This window comes from Schistocerca piceifrons, chromosome 7 (assembly GCF_021461385.2).
Source record: "Schistocerca piceifrons isolate TAMUIC-IGC-003096 chromosome 7, iqSchPice1.1, whole genome shotgun sequence".
NCBI classification, from domain to species: domain Eukaryota; kingdom Metazoa; phylum Arthropoda; class Insecta; order Orthoptera; family Acrididae; genus Schistocerca; species Schistocerca piceifrons.
In genome coordinates, this window is record NC_060144.1 from 191,509,191 (window position 1) to 191,523,757 (window position 14,567).

Sequence of the window (14,567 nt, forward strand, 5' to 3'; positions counted from 1 at the left end):
GGGAAATTCTCCAACTGCTCTGAGCACATTCAGAATCCAGAAGAGAGCAATGAGGATTATTACTGGGAGCAAACCCAGAGACTTCTGCAAACCCATCTTCAGAAAGTTGGAAATCCTTAGACTGCCTTGCCTCTACATTCTCGAGACGCTAAAATTTTTTAGAAACCAAATGACGCCAGAGTCGTAAAAAATAATGAAATACGTGAACACAACACCAGGAAAAACGCAAATCTGCATGTTATACGTACACTGTGTAAAAAGGGAGCTGTTAAATTGAAAACATTGAGCAATATAATACATTAGGATACTATAGGCCTATGTCAATATATGTTAACAATGTTAACTGATATTTTCCGACATCTGCAACACACTGTGTACCATCAGATCACATGGAATAAAAGTGTATCTCATGCAAATTTTTTCTTATGTTCATAAGTATTGCCCCCATACACACACTGTACCCTCCATTATCGAATGAATCAGTTATGGAAGTTTCGGGCCATGTCCTACCGATCTGTTCTATCTTTTGAAACAAATGTATCAGTAAAGACTTCCTGACAATTTATACGGAGGTTATTCCTACTTTTGCCCAAAGCCTCCCACTTAAATTTCCAAAGCAAATCCTTTGTCAGGGCAACAGAATATGGGAGAGCATTATTGCGAAGAAGCATAATGCCACTGGATAATTATTCACACGATTTTTGATCTCTCGTGTATGCTTAAATTCAATGTGTAAGATGCTCCTCTAATCCCAAAACATTGTGGCCATAACCTTCTTGATGCTCAAAATTTATCTGGCTGTTTTTGGTTTTGTTTGGGATTGTGAATGATTCCATTCCATTGACTGATGCTCTGTTTGTGGACTTTTACTTGAATTACAGGTCTCGTCACCAGTAACAATGAGGTACAAAAACTACTCTCAATCCTGGTCGTACCAAGTGAGAAAAGTTGGTACAGATCTTATTCATTGTTATTTGTGTTTATTCGTCAGAAGTTGGGGAAACCACCTGGCACACACTTTTCTGTAACCTAAATTGCTATTAACAGTTTGATGAATTACTGATAGTGGAATTTTGATAAATCACAAGTTCAGTGAAATTTTGATAAATCACAAGTTCAGTCCACCATTAGTGAAATCTCTAGTCTGTTGAATATTTTTGTCAGTCCTTGATTCAGTCATGACTGAAGCTCTGCCTGATTGTTCTTTATCATGAATGTTTATTTGTCTGCCGTGACATACAATACACCATTTTCAGATTGAAGCTTCATTCATCATCTTTCCATAAAATTTGTTTATCTGACTATAAATTTTGATAATAAAGTGAACTTTTTCGACATTAAAATCATTTTACACAATGAAACTTACCCTTGGCAGGGTCTTTAATTACATCAACACATTTTAAAAGCACACTAAAAACAGTTAATGACCCCTCATGCCCACTGTTAGCTTCATACTAGTGCCAATGATTAGGAAAGCTTATTTGATGATAATTGCCTCAGCACCAGCTGATCTATTTCGACTACACTTCATTTGCATAGCTTTACTTATTTTGATGTTATTCTTATACCCTCTTTTCAAGACAATTTCCATTTAATTCAACTCATCTTTTAAGACATTTGCTGTCTCTGATAGAAATGCGATAGCATAACCAAATTGTAATGATTTTATTTCCTCTCCATAAACTTTAATACCTTTTCCAAATTTTTTCTTAGTTTCCTTTACTTCATGCTATCGTAGCAAATTGAATATCATGGGGACAGCTTACAATACTGTCTCACCCCATCTCAACTACTAGCTTCCCTTTTGTGTCCTTCATCTTATAACTGCTGTCTGGTTTCTGTACGAGTTGGAGATAACCTTTTTTTTACCCACTGTATTTTATCTCTCTTCCAGTCAACATAGTCAAATCTTTTCTTAAAATCTATGCATGCTATACATTTAGGTTTGCGCTTCTGCAACCTATCTTCTAAGGTAAGTCATAAGTCTAAACTGATCTTCTGTGAGATTGACCTCTTCTATCTTTTCCATAATTATGTAAATATTTGGAGTCATTATTTTGCAACAATATGTTGTTACTTTCTTCTTGAAGCCAGAGGGTGTTTACCTGTGTGATATCCCTTGGGTACCAGGGAAAATAATTTTTTCATATTATGTTCTCCCAAGAACCTTATTGATTCCAATGGAATATCATCTACTCTACATACCTTGTTTCGTTTAAGTCATTAACTGCTGTGTCTAAAGTTTTGTGGCATTATCACTTTGCATATCTCATCCCCATCCACTTCCTTTATTCTGCCCATAGTATTGTCTTCAAGAATCTTTCCTTTTTTAGGCTTTCTAAATATTTCTATCACCTTTCAGTCTTCTCTTCTTTACTTAGTACAAACTTGCCATCTGAGCTCTTGGAAGTTTGCATTCATACCTTTCATTCCTTTAAAATATTATTTCTGTGCACATTACAGACAATGTTAACTCTTAATCTTGTGAACAGCTACACTAATGTCTTGCTATCATTCTCGAAGTGGCGTTTACCTTTCCTACAGTCACCATAGTTCTACAGCTTTTCGTTTCTCTTATAGTTATTCCTACTTTGCCACTAAGCTTCTATTCATTATCACTGATGAGATTCTTCTTGGACGGCTGAGAATAGTTTTGGTGATATGTGATCTTGTCTAACTCAATTCCGAATTTCTCATTACCCTGATAAATTGTAGAATTGACTCATATGTTCTTTAGCATATTAATGTACATTTTATTAACCTGCTTCAAAAGCTTTAAATTGCTGACTTCAGTGGTAATTCATACATATATATTGTGGTTCTATAATTTGGTTTACTGCTTGCTAATGATCTATTGTAATATATCCATTTACAAAGGCAGCTCCATTTGTATATCTTTGCCTCCAGATTTAGTAATTCTAGTGAACCACCATTGTCTGACATTCCCCCTTTCTTTTTATCTTGAACAGCTTTGCACATCTCATCTGGCATTACTTTCAGGATCTCATTATTTTTCACTTTCATCTATATTTGTTGTAGCCATATCATGAACTGAAGAAAATTTTTTAAGAAATCGTGGAATGCCTCTGGAGGTTTCTGTTTCCTGTTTATTGCTGTGCCATCTTAAATGATGAAAAGTGATGCTTACCCTACATATATATCTTGCTTGTTTCTGCATACTGTTATTATTTTCAGTTTTTTTGTACCAGATTTTCACTGTCTTTCTCATATCCTTGCCAAGGCTCTTAAAAATAGTTCTTTTGATTTATGGTAGCGTATTCTAATATGTTTTTTTTTCTATTATGTTCTTATCATCATTTGCTGTAAACTCACAACTTGACTTGAATAGCTGCATTGTTCCTTTTGATATTTTTTTTCTGTTGCTTCCTTTGTACGTGGAGTATCATTTGCTTCCTGCATTAGTTTCCTTGATTTTGATGTGATCATTACTTGGGATTTATGTTGGAGGAAATAGTTGCTTCTTGACTTGTTTGAAGTGTGAGCTCTTTGATTTTTGTGAGCACACTGATTTGGTATGAATTAGACTTTCTAAGGATCTTTCCAGTAAATTTGACTCTTGATATCTGCCCTCCCAACAGTTAAATTTATGGGGACATTCTGTGTTAAATAACTTAGGCAGAAACTCTTGGATACAGTTTATGTGTGACAGATTTCCGTGATTGATTCAGCTGTAAAACTATTTGTTCATGCACATTACAGTGCATGTATTTGTGCTGAAGCCAAGCTGCCAGTCCTTCCATTTGACAAAAATCATCTCAAGTCTCTCTGCATTTTATAACAACTTTCTTACATATCAACTCACTGTACTTTGTACACCAAGTCATTTATGAATAGTGTAAATCACAGTGGCACCGTCACATTACCTCAAGTCACATGGCACATTGCGCTCCATTAAGAACATCACACTTGCTACATTTACATACGACACAGATTCTGGATGAATGAAACTGAATGTCTCAAACATATCTTCACTGGTGAATGCATATGTTCAAACCTCATTCATTTTTGCCGCATCAAATATCAATTTTATGACCATCAGTTGTGTTACACAAATGGTACTGGATGGTTTAGTCGCCATGGTGGCTGTTTCTTATCAGTTACACATAAGAAGTGTGTAATTTTGTGCTCAGTTTAATATTTCTTGCTCTCCTTCATTGTACAAAAAGTCACTACATCCAGATTGGATGACATTTTTAAAAACACGATGAAACCTGAAACCCAAGATAATTTCAAAAACACTTGAATATTTGCATGGGAGTAAAAATTGACTGCAAAAGATGAGATCATGCGGCCAGAAATACATTTCCAAAATCAATATTGCAGAGTTCACATAAATAGTCAGAAGTGGTATTGGGAAATCAGTTTATCAAAACTGGACTTGGGAGGTCCAAGTAAATGTACTGAGTTCTGTTTGCAATGTTGTCATCAATCTCATCATAATATCTGTTCAGATATTCAGTATGAATGTAGTTTTAGTTACTAGATGACATTATGGAACTACATGGGGGGCTTTCTGGAGGTTAAGAAACATGAAATCAACTCAAACAAGCTCTGTATCTAATTTCACTTACACTATGTGATCAAAAGTATCTGCACACCTGGCTGAAAATTACTTAAACATTTGTGGTGCCCTCCATCTGTAATGCTGGAATTCAATATGGTGTTGGGCCACCCTTAGCCTTGATGACAGCTTCCACTCTCACAGGCATATGTTCAGTCAGGTACTGGAAAGCTTCTTGGGGAATGGGAGCCCATTCTTCATGGAGTGCTGCACTGATGAGAGGTATCGATGTTGGTCGGTCAGGCCTGGCATGAAGACGGCATTCCAAAACATCCCAAAGGTGTTCTGTAGGATTCAGGTCAGGACTCTGTGCAAGCCAGTCCATTACAGGGATTTTATTGTTGTGTGACCACTCCGCCACAGGTTGTGCATTATGAACAGGTGCTCGATCGTGTTGGAAGATGCAGTTGCCATCCTCAAATAGCTCTTCAACAGTGGGAAGCAAGAAAGTGGTTAAAACATCAATGTAGGCCTGTGCTCTGATAGTGCCACGCAAAACAACAATTTGTGCAAGCCCCCTCCATGAAAAACACGACCACATCATAACACCACCACCTCCGAATTTTACTGTTATCACTAGACACGCTGGCAGATGATGTTACCCGGCCATTCATCATACCCACAAGCTGCCATCGGATCGCCACATTGTCTCCGTGATTCGTCACTCCACACAACGTTTTTCCACTGTTCAATCGTCCATTGTTTAGCTCCTTACACCCAGCGAGGCATCGTTTGGCATTTATTGGCGTGATGTGTGGCTTATGAACAGCTGCTAGACCATGAAATCCAAGTTTTCTCACCTCCTGCCTAACTGTCATAGTACTTGCAGCGGGTGCTGATGCAGTTTGGAATTCCTGCATGATGGTCTGTATAGATGACTGCCTATTACACATTATGACCCTCTTCAACTAGTGGCGGTCTCTTTCCGTCAACAGACGAGGTCGGTCTGTATGCTTTTGTGCTGTACATGTCCCTTCAGGTTTCCATCTCACTTTCACATCAGAAACAATGGACCTAGGGATGTTTAAGAGTGTGGAAATCTCGCATACAGACGTATGACACAAGTGACACCCAATCACTTGACCACATTCGAAGTCTGTAAGTTCCACGGAGTGCCCCATTCCGCTCTCTCACGATGTTTAATGACTACTGAGGTTGCTAATAAGTAGTACCTGGCATTAGGTGGCAGCACAATGCACCTAATATGAAAACCGTATGTTTTTGGGGGTGTCCGGATGCTTTTGATCACATTGTATATATAATCTTACAATTCTGTAACCGCTTACAATAAGAAAATGGTACAGGAGCTTCACATATTGTGCATTCTATTTATTATTTCATAAAATGTATTTAGTTTCACTTTTAATTCGGTCTGGTTTTTGCCAAGTACCTACTTTTGCATTAAATTCCCTCATTATCATCTTTAATTGTAATTTACTCTTACTCACCAAAATTTGAGATGGGCTGTAAATGTGTGTGTATCAGCCATGGGCACAAAAACATTCAGCGAAACTTAAAGAAACAGAACTCATTTAGGGTCTCTAAATTCGATGAAAACGTGGTACTGTAATGCATTGCTTATACATTACTATTGTTGCAACAGTGTGTTTTTACTTTGTTTTCTTCCATACCCTTCCTGTTTTGTATGAGTTTGTGTTGGTATGAGTTAGCATACACTGTGGAAACTATATTAAGTATATGCTTTTAATTTTACAGCCTGAAAATATTTAAGCAGATCATCGCCAACAGTACAAATACCCATAGTCCAATTCTGAGTGACGAGTGTGATGCCTCTGGTAAGAAAAGTTATTTGTTTGTCAAGCAATAAGTATTGTGGAAGTGTGACTCTGTAGTAATGTATCCTGTTTTTAAAATAATTTTACACATGTGGTCTTTGAAATAATGCAACAAGAGCCCACAGCTATTAACTTTGAAGTGTCACTTAAGGTGCATTTAGACAGGCCATCAATGTATTTTAGTGCAATATTTGGCACAGTAACATTACTGGTAACATTGCTGCAATGTAGCTATAATAGGTGGCAAATTTTTGGTATGACTGGGCAGCATTGCTGATGTTGCAGGTAGTCACCTTTGAATTTATGAAACGGTTGTACAAAGGAATATACATAGTGCACAAATGTGTAAGTACAGTATCCAAATTAAGAAAACATATCAGACAGTTTCTGTATGCTGCAGGCACCTGTTTTGCATGTCTACAGTGCAATTTTGTAAACGCCTCCTTGGCAATGCCTCTTCGTAGCTCTGTGTTTTGTTTTCACCTACAGCTGTTTGCACTTTGCATTTGAAAGCTGTCAAAATTACTGCCACATGTCTAGGATTTCCTTAACTTGACTCATATGTAGGAGTGTCTGAAGGGGAGCCGGAACAATCCATCTCCTCCATGTTAATTTTAACAAATAGAAGGAACTTTTTTCTAAAACCGTGAAACATATTGCTCTGAAATTGGGACTACATGTTCAGTGAATATGTTAAGAAATATTTATTGGTTTTAGTTTTACATTTTTTTTAAACAGATGCTTATTCTTTTCTCTAAAATTTTGCAATTTTTTGTCTATAACTCTTGAATTATACAATATTTTTTTTACAATTAGTTATAATGAAGGAAAAGAAGTAAACAATATTGTGTATAAATTTCATTGATATACTGTTAGCAGTTTTTGAGAAAATGTTCCTCAAAGGTGAAAATTTTAAAGTTACGGGAAATGGCTTCCAAAATTTTTTAATACGTTCCTGCCCCATATGATGGATTATCAGCATCCTCTTCTTTTTCCAAAGTTAGTTTCCTTTTCACTGGTCTTTTCTGCTGCATGTTGTAGGCTTTTGTCTCTTCTTCCTGCACCTCTTAGTCTTTCTTTATCAATTAGGTGCATTGTGGAAATTGTGGTGTGTCCTGGTTGGAAACCTAAATGTTTCAGCACATCACATTTGATAATGTTTCCTTCATTGTATGTTGCCACTGCATCATACACTCCAAAATGCAATGTTTTTTTATCTATACAATCTGGGAATCCTAATCCAAATTAAATTTGGATTTTGTGTTTTCCCATGCAAACACTTTTCTAATAAACTTGGCTGTGATAAATCTCTGAATATGGGCTTGATTACATCAATTACAGCATTTGGCAAACTGTTTTTATGGGCATATTCCTTTCCTGATTGGTACTTACACCATGAGTCGTCACCTGTGGGGCACAGTGCATGTTGTGGGTGCTCATTTGTTGATGCAGTATGAAAAAATAATGCCCTTACTGCTCTCCTCATATGGTCAATGCTTCTTGTATTTTACCTGATTGCACACCCATAATACCTCTACAATCTGTCAGTCTTCCTCTTCCTCCAAGGGTCTTACCATCACTAAGCTTCTGGGACCCTAATGTCTGCTTTAGTTTGCGCAAGCGAGCCCCCATGCGCTTCTGCACATGTCCAATGGACTCCTGTTTTTTAATGTGAATTTCATTGCCATAAGGTTTGAGTTCCTTTACAGTTTTATATCCTTTAGAATCACCATCTCCTAAATAGCTAGTGTATCGTACATTATACCACTCCTGTGATCTGGAAAAAATTGCTTTCACTCCCTCTACTTCCATCGCTCCACTTGTGGCGTGAAAATTTGCTTCACAACTTTCACTATGTTCGTCCTTGGTATTGCCCTTACATCTACAATGTTTCGAGAGAACAGCAACATCAATTACTTTGCAACTGTCTCCACTGGTAGCTGTCACAATGCCATTTAGAGATTTATGACCTCTTCGTTGCCATGATCCAACTAAAGCAACAGTTACATCTCTACAATTACCATCATCTGTCACAGCTTCTTCAACTGCTTTCTCTGTCACAGCCTCTTCAACTGCTTTCTTCATTGTTGCTTGAGCAATATCTTAAGCAGAAGATCCCACCAATTCATTATAAAATGGAAACTTAGTTGTTGGTTTTGGCAAGTTCATAATTCCACATAACATTGTCCCTGCAGCACTGCCCTTGTCAGTGCAAAGGCAAGCCATACGCTATCGTAACATTTGTATCATACACCTTCTTTCCACTATTTCCACTATGAGGAATACTGTTAGAAATAGAAAACGAAACTTCAGCAACGCATTTGTTACACTTCAGTAACATTTTACATGCCAAACCAATGTGTGAAGTTATTTTCAATTCCAATCCTCTTTCTTTGCAAACTTGGCATAATACATTATGTTTCAAAATATTAGAGAGCAAAGAAATGTTAATTATTTCATTCACATCATTACTGTCAATTTCATAGTTTTCAAATTTTTCTTTGCTGTCACAGTTTCTTGCTGGAAGAAGTTCTGTCACATTCATTTGGAGTAGTCTGTGAAGCAGTCTGAGCAGCATCTCCCTTCGAAACAACAAAAGATTTCTTCTTCCACTCATTGTGCTTTTTCATAAACACTCGATTGCTGAAACGGGGGAAATTGATATCCACAAACCAAATACATAAAACAGGTACAAGGAAAATTCGTCAAATACGCAAAATTGGACAGCTAAACAACACAAAGCAAACTCCACAAGTCAGCCACACTGTATAGCGTTTATGTTTACCAATATGAACAGTCACTTGTCACAGAAATAAAGCCATACAACGTTGGAAAACAAAACACTGTCTAATTCCGCAAAGATACCCTGCTTGCAGCCAGCGAGCGGCGCCGTCAGGGGTGACACACCAAGTCGCTACAACCGTTTGTGTGGCGCGTCAACTTTGCAGCAATAAAAAACACACTTAGAATTCACTTAGAAGGGTGAAACTTGATTTGTTTTATTCAGAAAACTCCAAATAATTTTTTAATGAAAAAGACCAAAAAATGTTTTCATTTTCATCGTTCCAGCTCCCCTTAATAGTAAAGAATCAGTTTAATAAAACTTGGTGAATGATGTGGCATTTTCCATGATCTCAGTGTTTATGATGTCATATTTCTTGAAGTGTGTGTCGTGTAATGAAATTTTCATGTAGGTACATTCAGTGGCATATGTGAATACTGTCAGTGAAGTATGTTGTGAATAGAGTTATTAGCAAAGAAGTAATAGGTTTAAATGTCATGCATGATGTAGCAGTTTTTCATGCATCTCAGTGTTTATGACATCCTGTATCCTGATCTATGTGTTATACAATGATATAATTTTATAGGCACTTTCAGCGGCATATATGGATACTGCCTGCAAAATATGTTGCTAATAAACTTAGTACTAAAGAAGTAATAAATTTAAATGTCATGCACAACATGACAGTTTTTCACATATTTCAGAGTTTATGAGGTCATAGCTCCTGAATTATTTATGTTATCGTGATATACTTTTGAAGGCGCATTGAGTGGCATATGTGGATACTACCTACAGAATATATTGTGAATACAGTTAGTAGCACAGAAGTAATAAAATATATCTGGTTGTTTTCCTTTGTAAATAATAGGGAAAATTTATAGTCGGCATTTTGTTGTACATCCTTATAATTGAAAACAATGATTGAGTTTACTTCAAAGGAGAACACAGTTAAAATTATTTGATATTATTTTTTAGCCTTGATTGGCCCAGAAAATATGCTAGATGCCATGGTTTTGTCTTTACAAGAATAACTGAAGGCACATGTCAAGATAACTTTTTTCCCAAAGAATTCTCTCCTACATAACGGGAGTGCTAATTTGGATTAGGAACCCTACCTACAATTGTCAGTTACTGAAAAAAAAATCTTAAAATGTAATTATCTCTCTAAAGAACCAGAGAAACTTGGAAATATCTTATTGGTCCTCATTTCAAAAAACCTGACATCCATCTATATATGTATGCAGGCAGTTAACAAATGCAAGGACTGAATATCTCCTGGTGTAAGAGGATGCCAAGTGCTAACAGTTTACATGAGTGGATGAGTGTGTGTAGTTAATGGCATTCTATTGTCCATGGGTGCAAGAAATAGTCAGTAAAGGTGGTGGAACGAGATTTGGTCAACAACATTAGGACAGAGTAGGCAATGGGAAATGACTGCACTCAAGGTTTTGAAAGTTATCTATATAAATTCACAAAGCATGGGCGTGCTCGAAGTAAAAGTCTCCAGAGTTCCTATTGTCCTCTATTGGACCTTCAAGGAGGTGGGGTATATTGTGGACATTGCTGTGAGTGATATTCAGCTTGACAGTTCTTGTAAGATAAAAATTTACAACAGGAATTTCAGAATTGCTATTTTCAATACATACATTCTATTTGTGACCAGAAAACTTGTGAATATGAGTACACAGTGTTGCTAATTAGAAATCAACATTATGGGAATTAGTGACATAATCATTCAGTGGTCTGGACCTGGAGTCAGAAAACAAAGGAAGAACATTTATACTTTCCTGAAAGAACAGACAAGGAGCAGCTATGTGGTAGATCCACAACACTGTACATTGTTGTACTGAGTACTTTCCCTGTGCACTTATGTTTATGTAATATCACTATTGTCATTTTGGTATAGCTAAGTTAATAAACTCTTTGGTTCAAGTGATCACTCTTGTACTTCCTTGTATTCATGACTCATTGGTGACAATTTCTTTATGAAGACTAGCGAGGGGGATCTTTTGGGTGAGACACTCCCGCCTCCTTGTCAGCAGCAATAGACGGAATTGCTGCAACACCATATAGGGTATGACACGCAATTCATGTTGTAGAGTAGGCATTGTACTGAAGATTGTTACCACGTCACACTATTCTTACGACTGAGAAGATATTTATTATGGCCGGCAACATCTGCTTTTGCTGTTAGAGAAACATCAAGAAGTGCCTTGTCCGAACCAAAGGATCGCTGCAGGGTGAACATTAATAAAACTGACAAACTGCAGGTATGGATTCCTGACTGGAAATGGGAGCGAAGGTCCTATGGAAGTGTGTCTGGAAATGCATAGTTGCCATGGTAGATGATGCTGACAAATGACAATTCCTCTGACCATGTGACCGTGTGTTCCTTTGGGTTGCAGAAAGTGTGTGTGAAGGAGAGTACTGTAAAAAGGACTGATGACAGAAGTCCCATAATTGGGTTTGGTGCAAAAGCCATCAACAAAATCCTTCCTGTAGAGGGATATCCACAGCCGATAATCCTTGTACTCGTCGTAAGTGATAGGGATAGAAGCAGTTGTCATGCAGCATACACATAATCGTATTTTGGCTTACACCATGTTGGTGGCCCACTTGCCTAGAGCTCGTACTAGAGTTCATCTCAATATCCTGTAGAATCCAGTCCTCAGAATCTAGCGTATGCACAGTCCACCACCTCCCTGCATGTTTGTCTGTCAGAAGGGACGTATGACAGTACGAATGCCCAAAAAGGGCTTGAAATGTTGTGTTATATGATTTGTGTCTGTGAGGATACTGGTTTTGGTATAACGAAGAACGGCAGTCCCCAATTTTGGAAGGAAACCATAACTTCATCACAGTTCTGAACATTTACACATGGACCACTTCTTATTAGCCCTTCAGAGTTTATAGGTTGGCATGAGATTCCACGCAAATAGCTATAACGTACAAGCTTTAAATGCAGGTAACCAAGAGATAACAGAAATATGGACGTCTGTGTCTGCTGACAAGACATCATCTTGGATTACAAGTGGTTCTGGTTCTTCTACAACTAAGAAAGTCATGGATACTACAAACCTGTCATGTAATAAAAAAAGTCCTGCGTAGTTGTCTTCCCTGTAAAATTGCTTATACCATTGTTGGCCAACAGTTAGGAGGACATCTACTAGTTGATAGATTGAAACCTCACAGTTCTTTTAAAGTTGCTGGAATTGATTTTGCTAGATCCCTATACTCATAAACAGGCATCGCTTTAAACAGGAAATGCGTTCTATTAATCACTTGTGCTGTAACTAAAGTTGTCTGTTTGGAACTAACCACCAGCTCAACAATGGACCACTTCTTATTAGCCCTTCAGAGTTTATAGGTTGGCATGAGATTCCACGCAAATAGCTATAACGTACAAGCTTTAAATGCAGGTAACCAAGAGATAACAGAAATATGGACGTCTGTGTCTGCTGACAAGACATGCTTATTTCTTGTGGATGGCGGGAACAGATGGTTGGCTCAACCAAACAATGCCTCCACAAAGTGTTAGGGTGCTGCAGTACAGATGAGGAAGGCCTAGAAACAATACCCGTGAAAATAGAAGCCCCCCTTAATTCGTGACCTATTACGCAAACTGTGGACGAAGTGCATATCCTAGCTCACTTTCTTATTGGCGGGATACTTACCACCCTATCCATGGGCCTTGAGCCACAATAAACAGCATACTTGGTAGGCAATTTAAACTGCAGCAGAAGATATCCGAGGACTTTTGGAAGTGGTGGAGCAAAGAGTATTTATTGCATTAGGACTTTCCATCAAGTCAAGAACACTGGCAAATCACTGAAGGGAGGTCTGGATTTGAGATATTGTACTTCTACAAGAGGAGGCCCTTCCCCGTCACATGTGGGAGACGACAAGAGTATGAGCACTGCGAAAAGGTTAAGAACTACCTTGTATGGTCATCCTCATTACCCCAGATGGAAGGGATGTTACAAGGCTAGTCCATCTGGTTGCCCCACTGAAAGTTGACTAGGATGTGGAGGATGTGAAAGATCAGTGACACTATACATTGTTGACGTGAATACTTCCTCTTTGCAGTTATGTTTGTGTAATATTGCTGCAGTCATGTTGATATTACTAAGTTAATAAAGACTCAAGTGGTCACTGTTGTACTTCCTTGTATTCACAACTTGCTGGTGACAAGCTATGTGTGTTTCATCAGTGATTGCAAAATAAGTTCCTGAGTTTATCGTAGTTAATAAATGGATAATGTTGCTGAGTTTAAAAACAATACATTGGATTACAAACAATATTCAGGTCTATGATCCAGCTGCCAATAAAGATGAAGAAACAGAATCATTCTGTGAACCTTAGAAGAAGCAGCAAATCGCAGCAATGATGTAATATTAGTCATGGATGATTTTAACTTGAAAAAAGGTTTTGAAACCAAAAGTATGCTTTAGGGCCACTCCCTGCCATGTGGTTGAATTCAGAGAAAGTTCCTGCATGACCATCATGGATATTGCTGAAATTTTTGTGATCATTCTCACATTGCCAGTGAACATTGGTAAAGTTTTACTTTCACCAGTTCAATACATGCATAGATATAACCATTTGTTTGACACAACAGAGCAACTGTCAACAGTGCACTTATGAGTTTTAGGCAACTTTGAGAAATAATATCTCTGGCAATATTTTCTTGAAACAAAACAAAACTAGACCATATTGTACAATGTTTTGTGGTCTCTTAAGCAAATAAAAAAAGATTTCCTGGCTGATTTGCACATTGATAATTTGAGTCAAATTTGGTTGAAAAAATAGATATCTCCAGAAGTAATTATGGAATACACCTGAAACTTCAAACCTAATAACTTATCAGGACAAGGTATTACAGTACAAAATTTCATTTTTCTACTACTTTCAAATAGTTTAAAAATTGAGGGCAAAGTTGTCAATTTTTCTAAAAACAAAAAAAATGCCTATTTTTGGCTTACTTTTACAAGAAAAGTCTTCTGCAAACTCTTGTACTCCATTTTCATTAGGAAGACCATATTCTAAACCACCAAAAAATTATATTTGGTTTTCCAGTGTGAATGTTTAAGGTACTAAGAAAGAATGACAAGGTGGATATACATTGAAAATCGGCCCATATTCCACTGGTACTCAAATCTTGTTTAGTAATCTGTATGGAAGGTATAAAAAATCCTGATGACTTGGAAATGAGCTTCAGTCAAAAAGCTGCAAGTAAGTTGTCATTTTTTTAAAGGGTTTCTACAGCATTCAGCTTTGCAATTTTTTGTATAAAAAAGAAATGGAATAATTAATCTGATAAAAAGAATAGTTTTTTTCAGCTGTAATAATTTGAGGTAATCACATTTGAAAAGTCTATTTTTTTGAGTTCTGTGTTATCAAAATATCT

At 37.2% G+C, this 14,567-nt stretch overlaps 1 protein-coding gene across 3 annotated transcripts in view; it reads left to right on the top strand.

Moving 5' to 3' along the window:
* LOC124805288 (THO complex subunit 2) overlaps positions 1–14,567 on the top strand; it is a 318,134-nt gene that overhangs the window by 21,278 nt on the left and 282,289 nt on the right. For all 3 annotated transcript variants that reach the window (XM_047265797.1, XM_047265799.1, XM_047265798.1), the window contains exon 2: positions 6,299–6,378. In XM_047265797.1, coding sequence (XP_047121753.1) covers positions 6,299–6,378 — 80 coding nt within the window. The remainder of the gene's footprint in view (positions 1–6,298; positions 6,379–14,567) is intronic.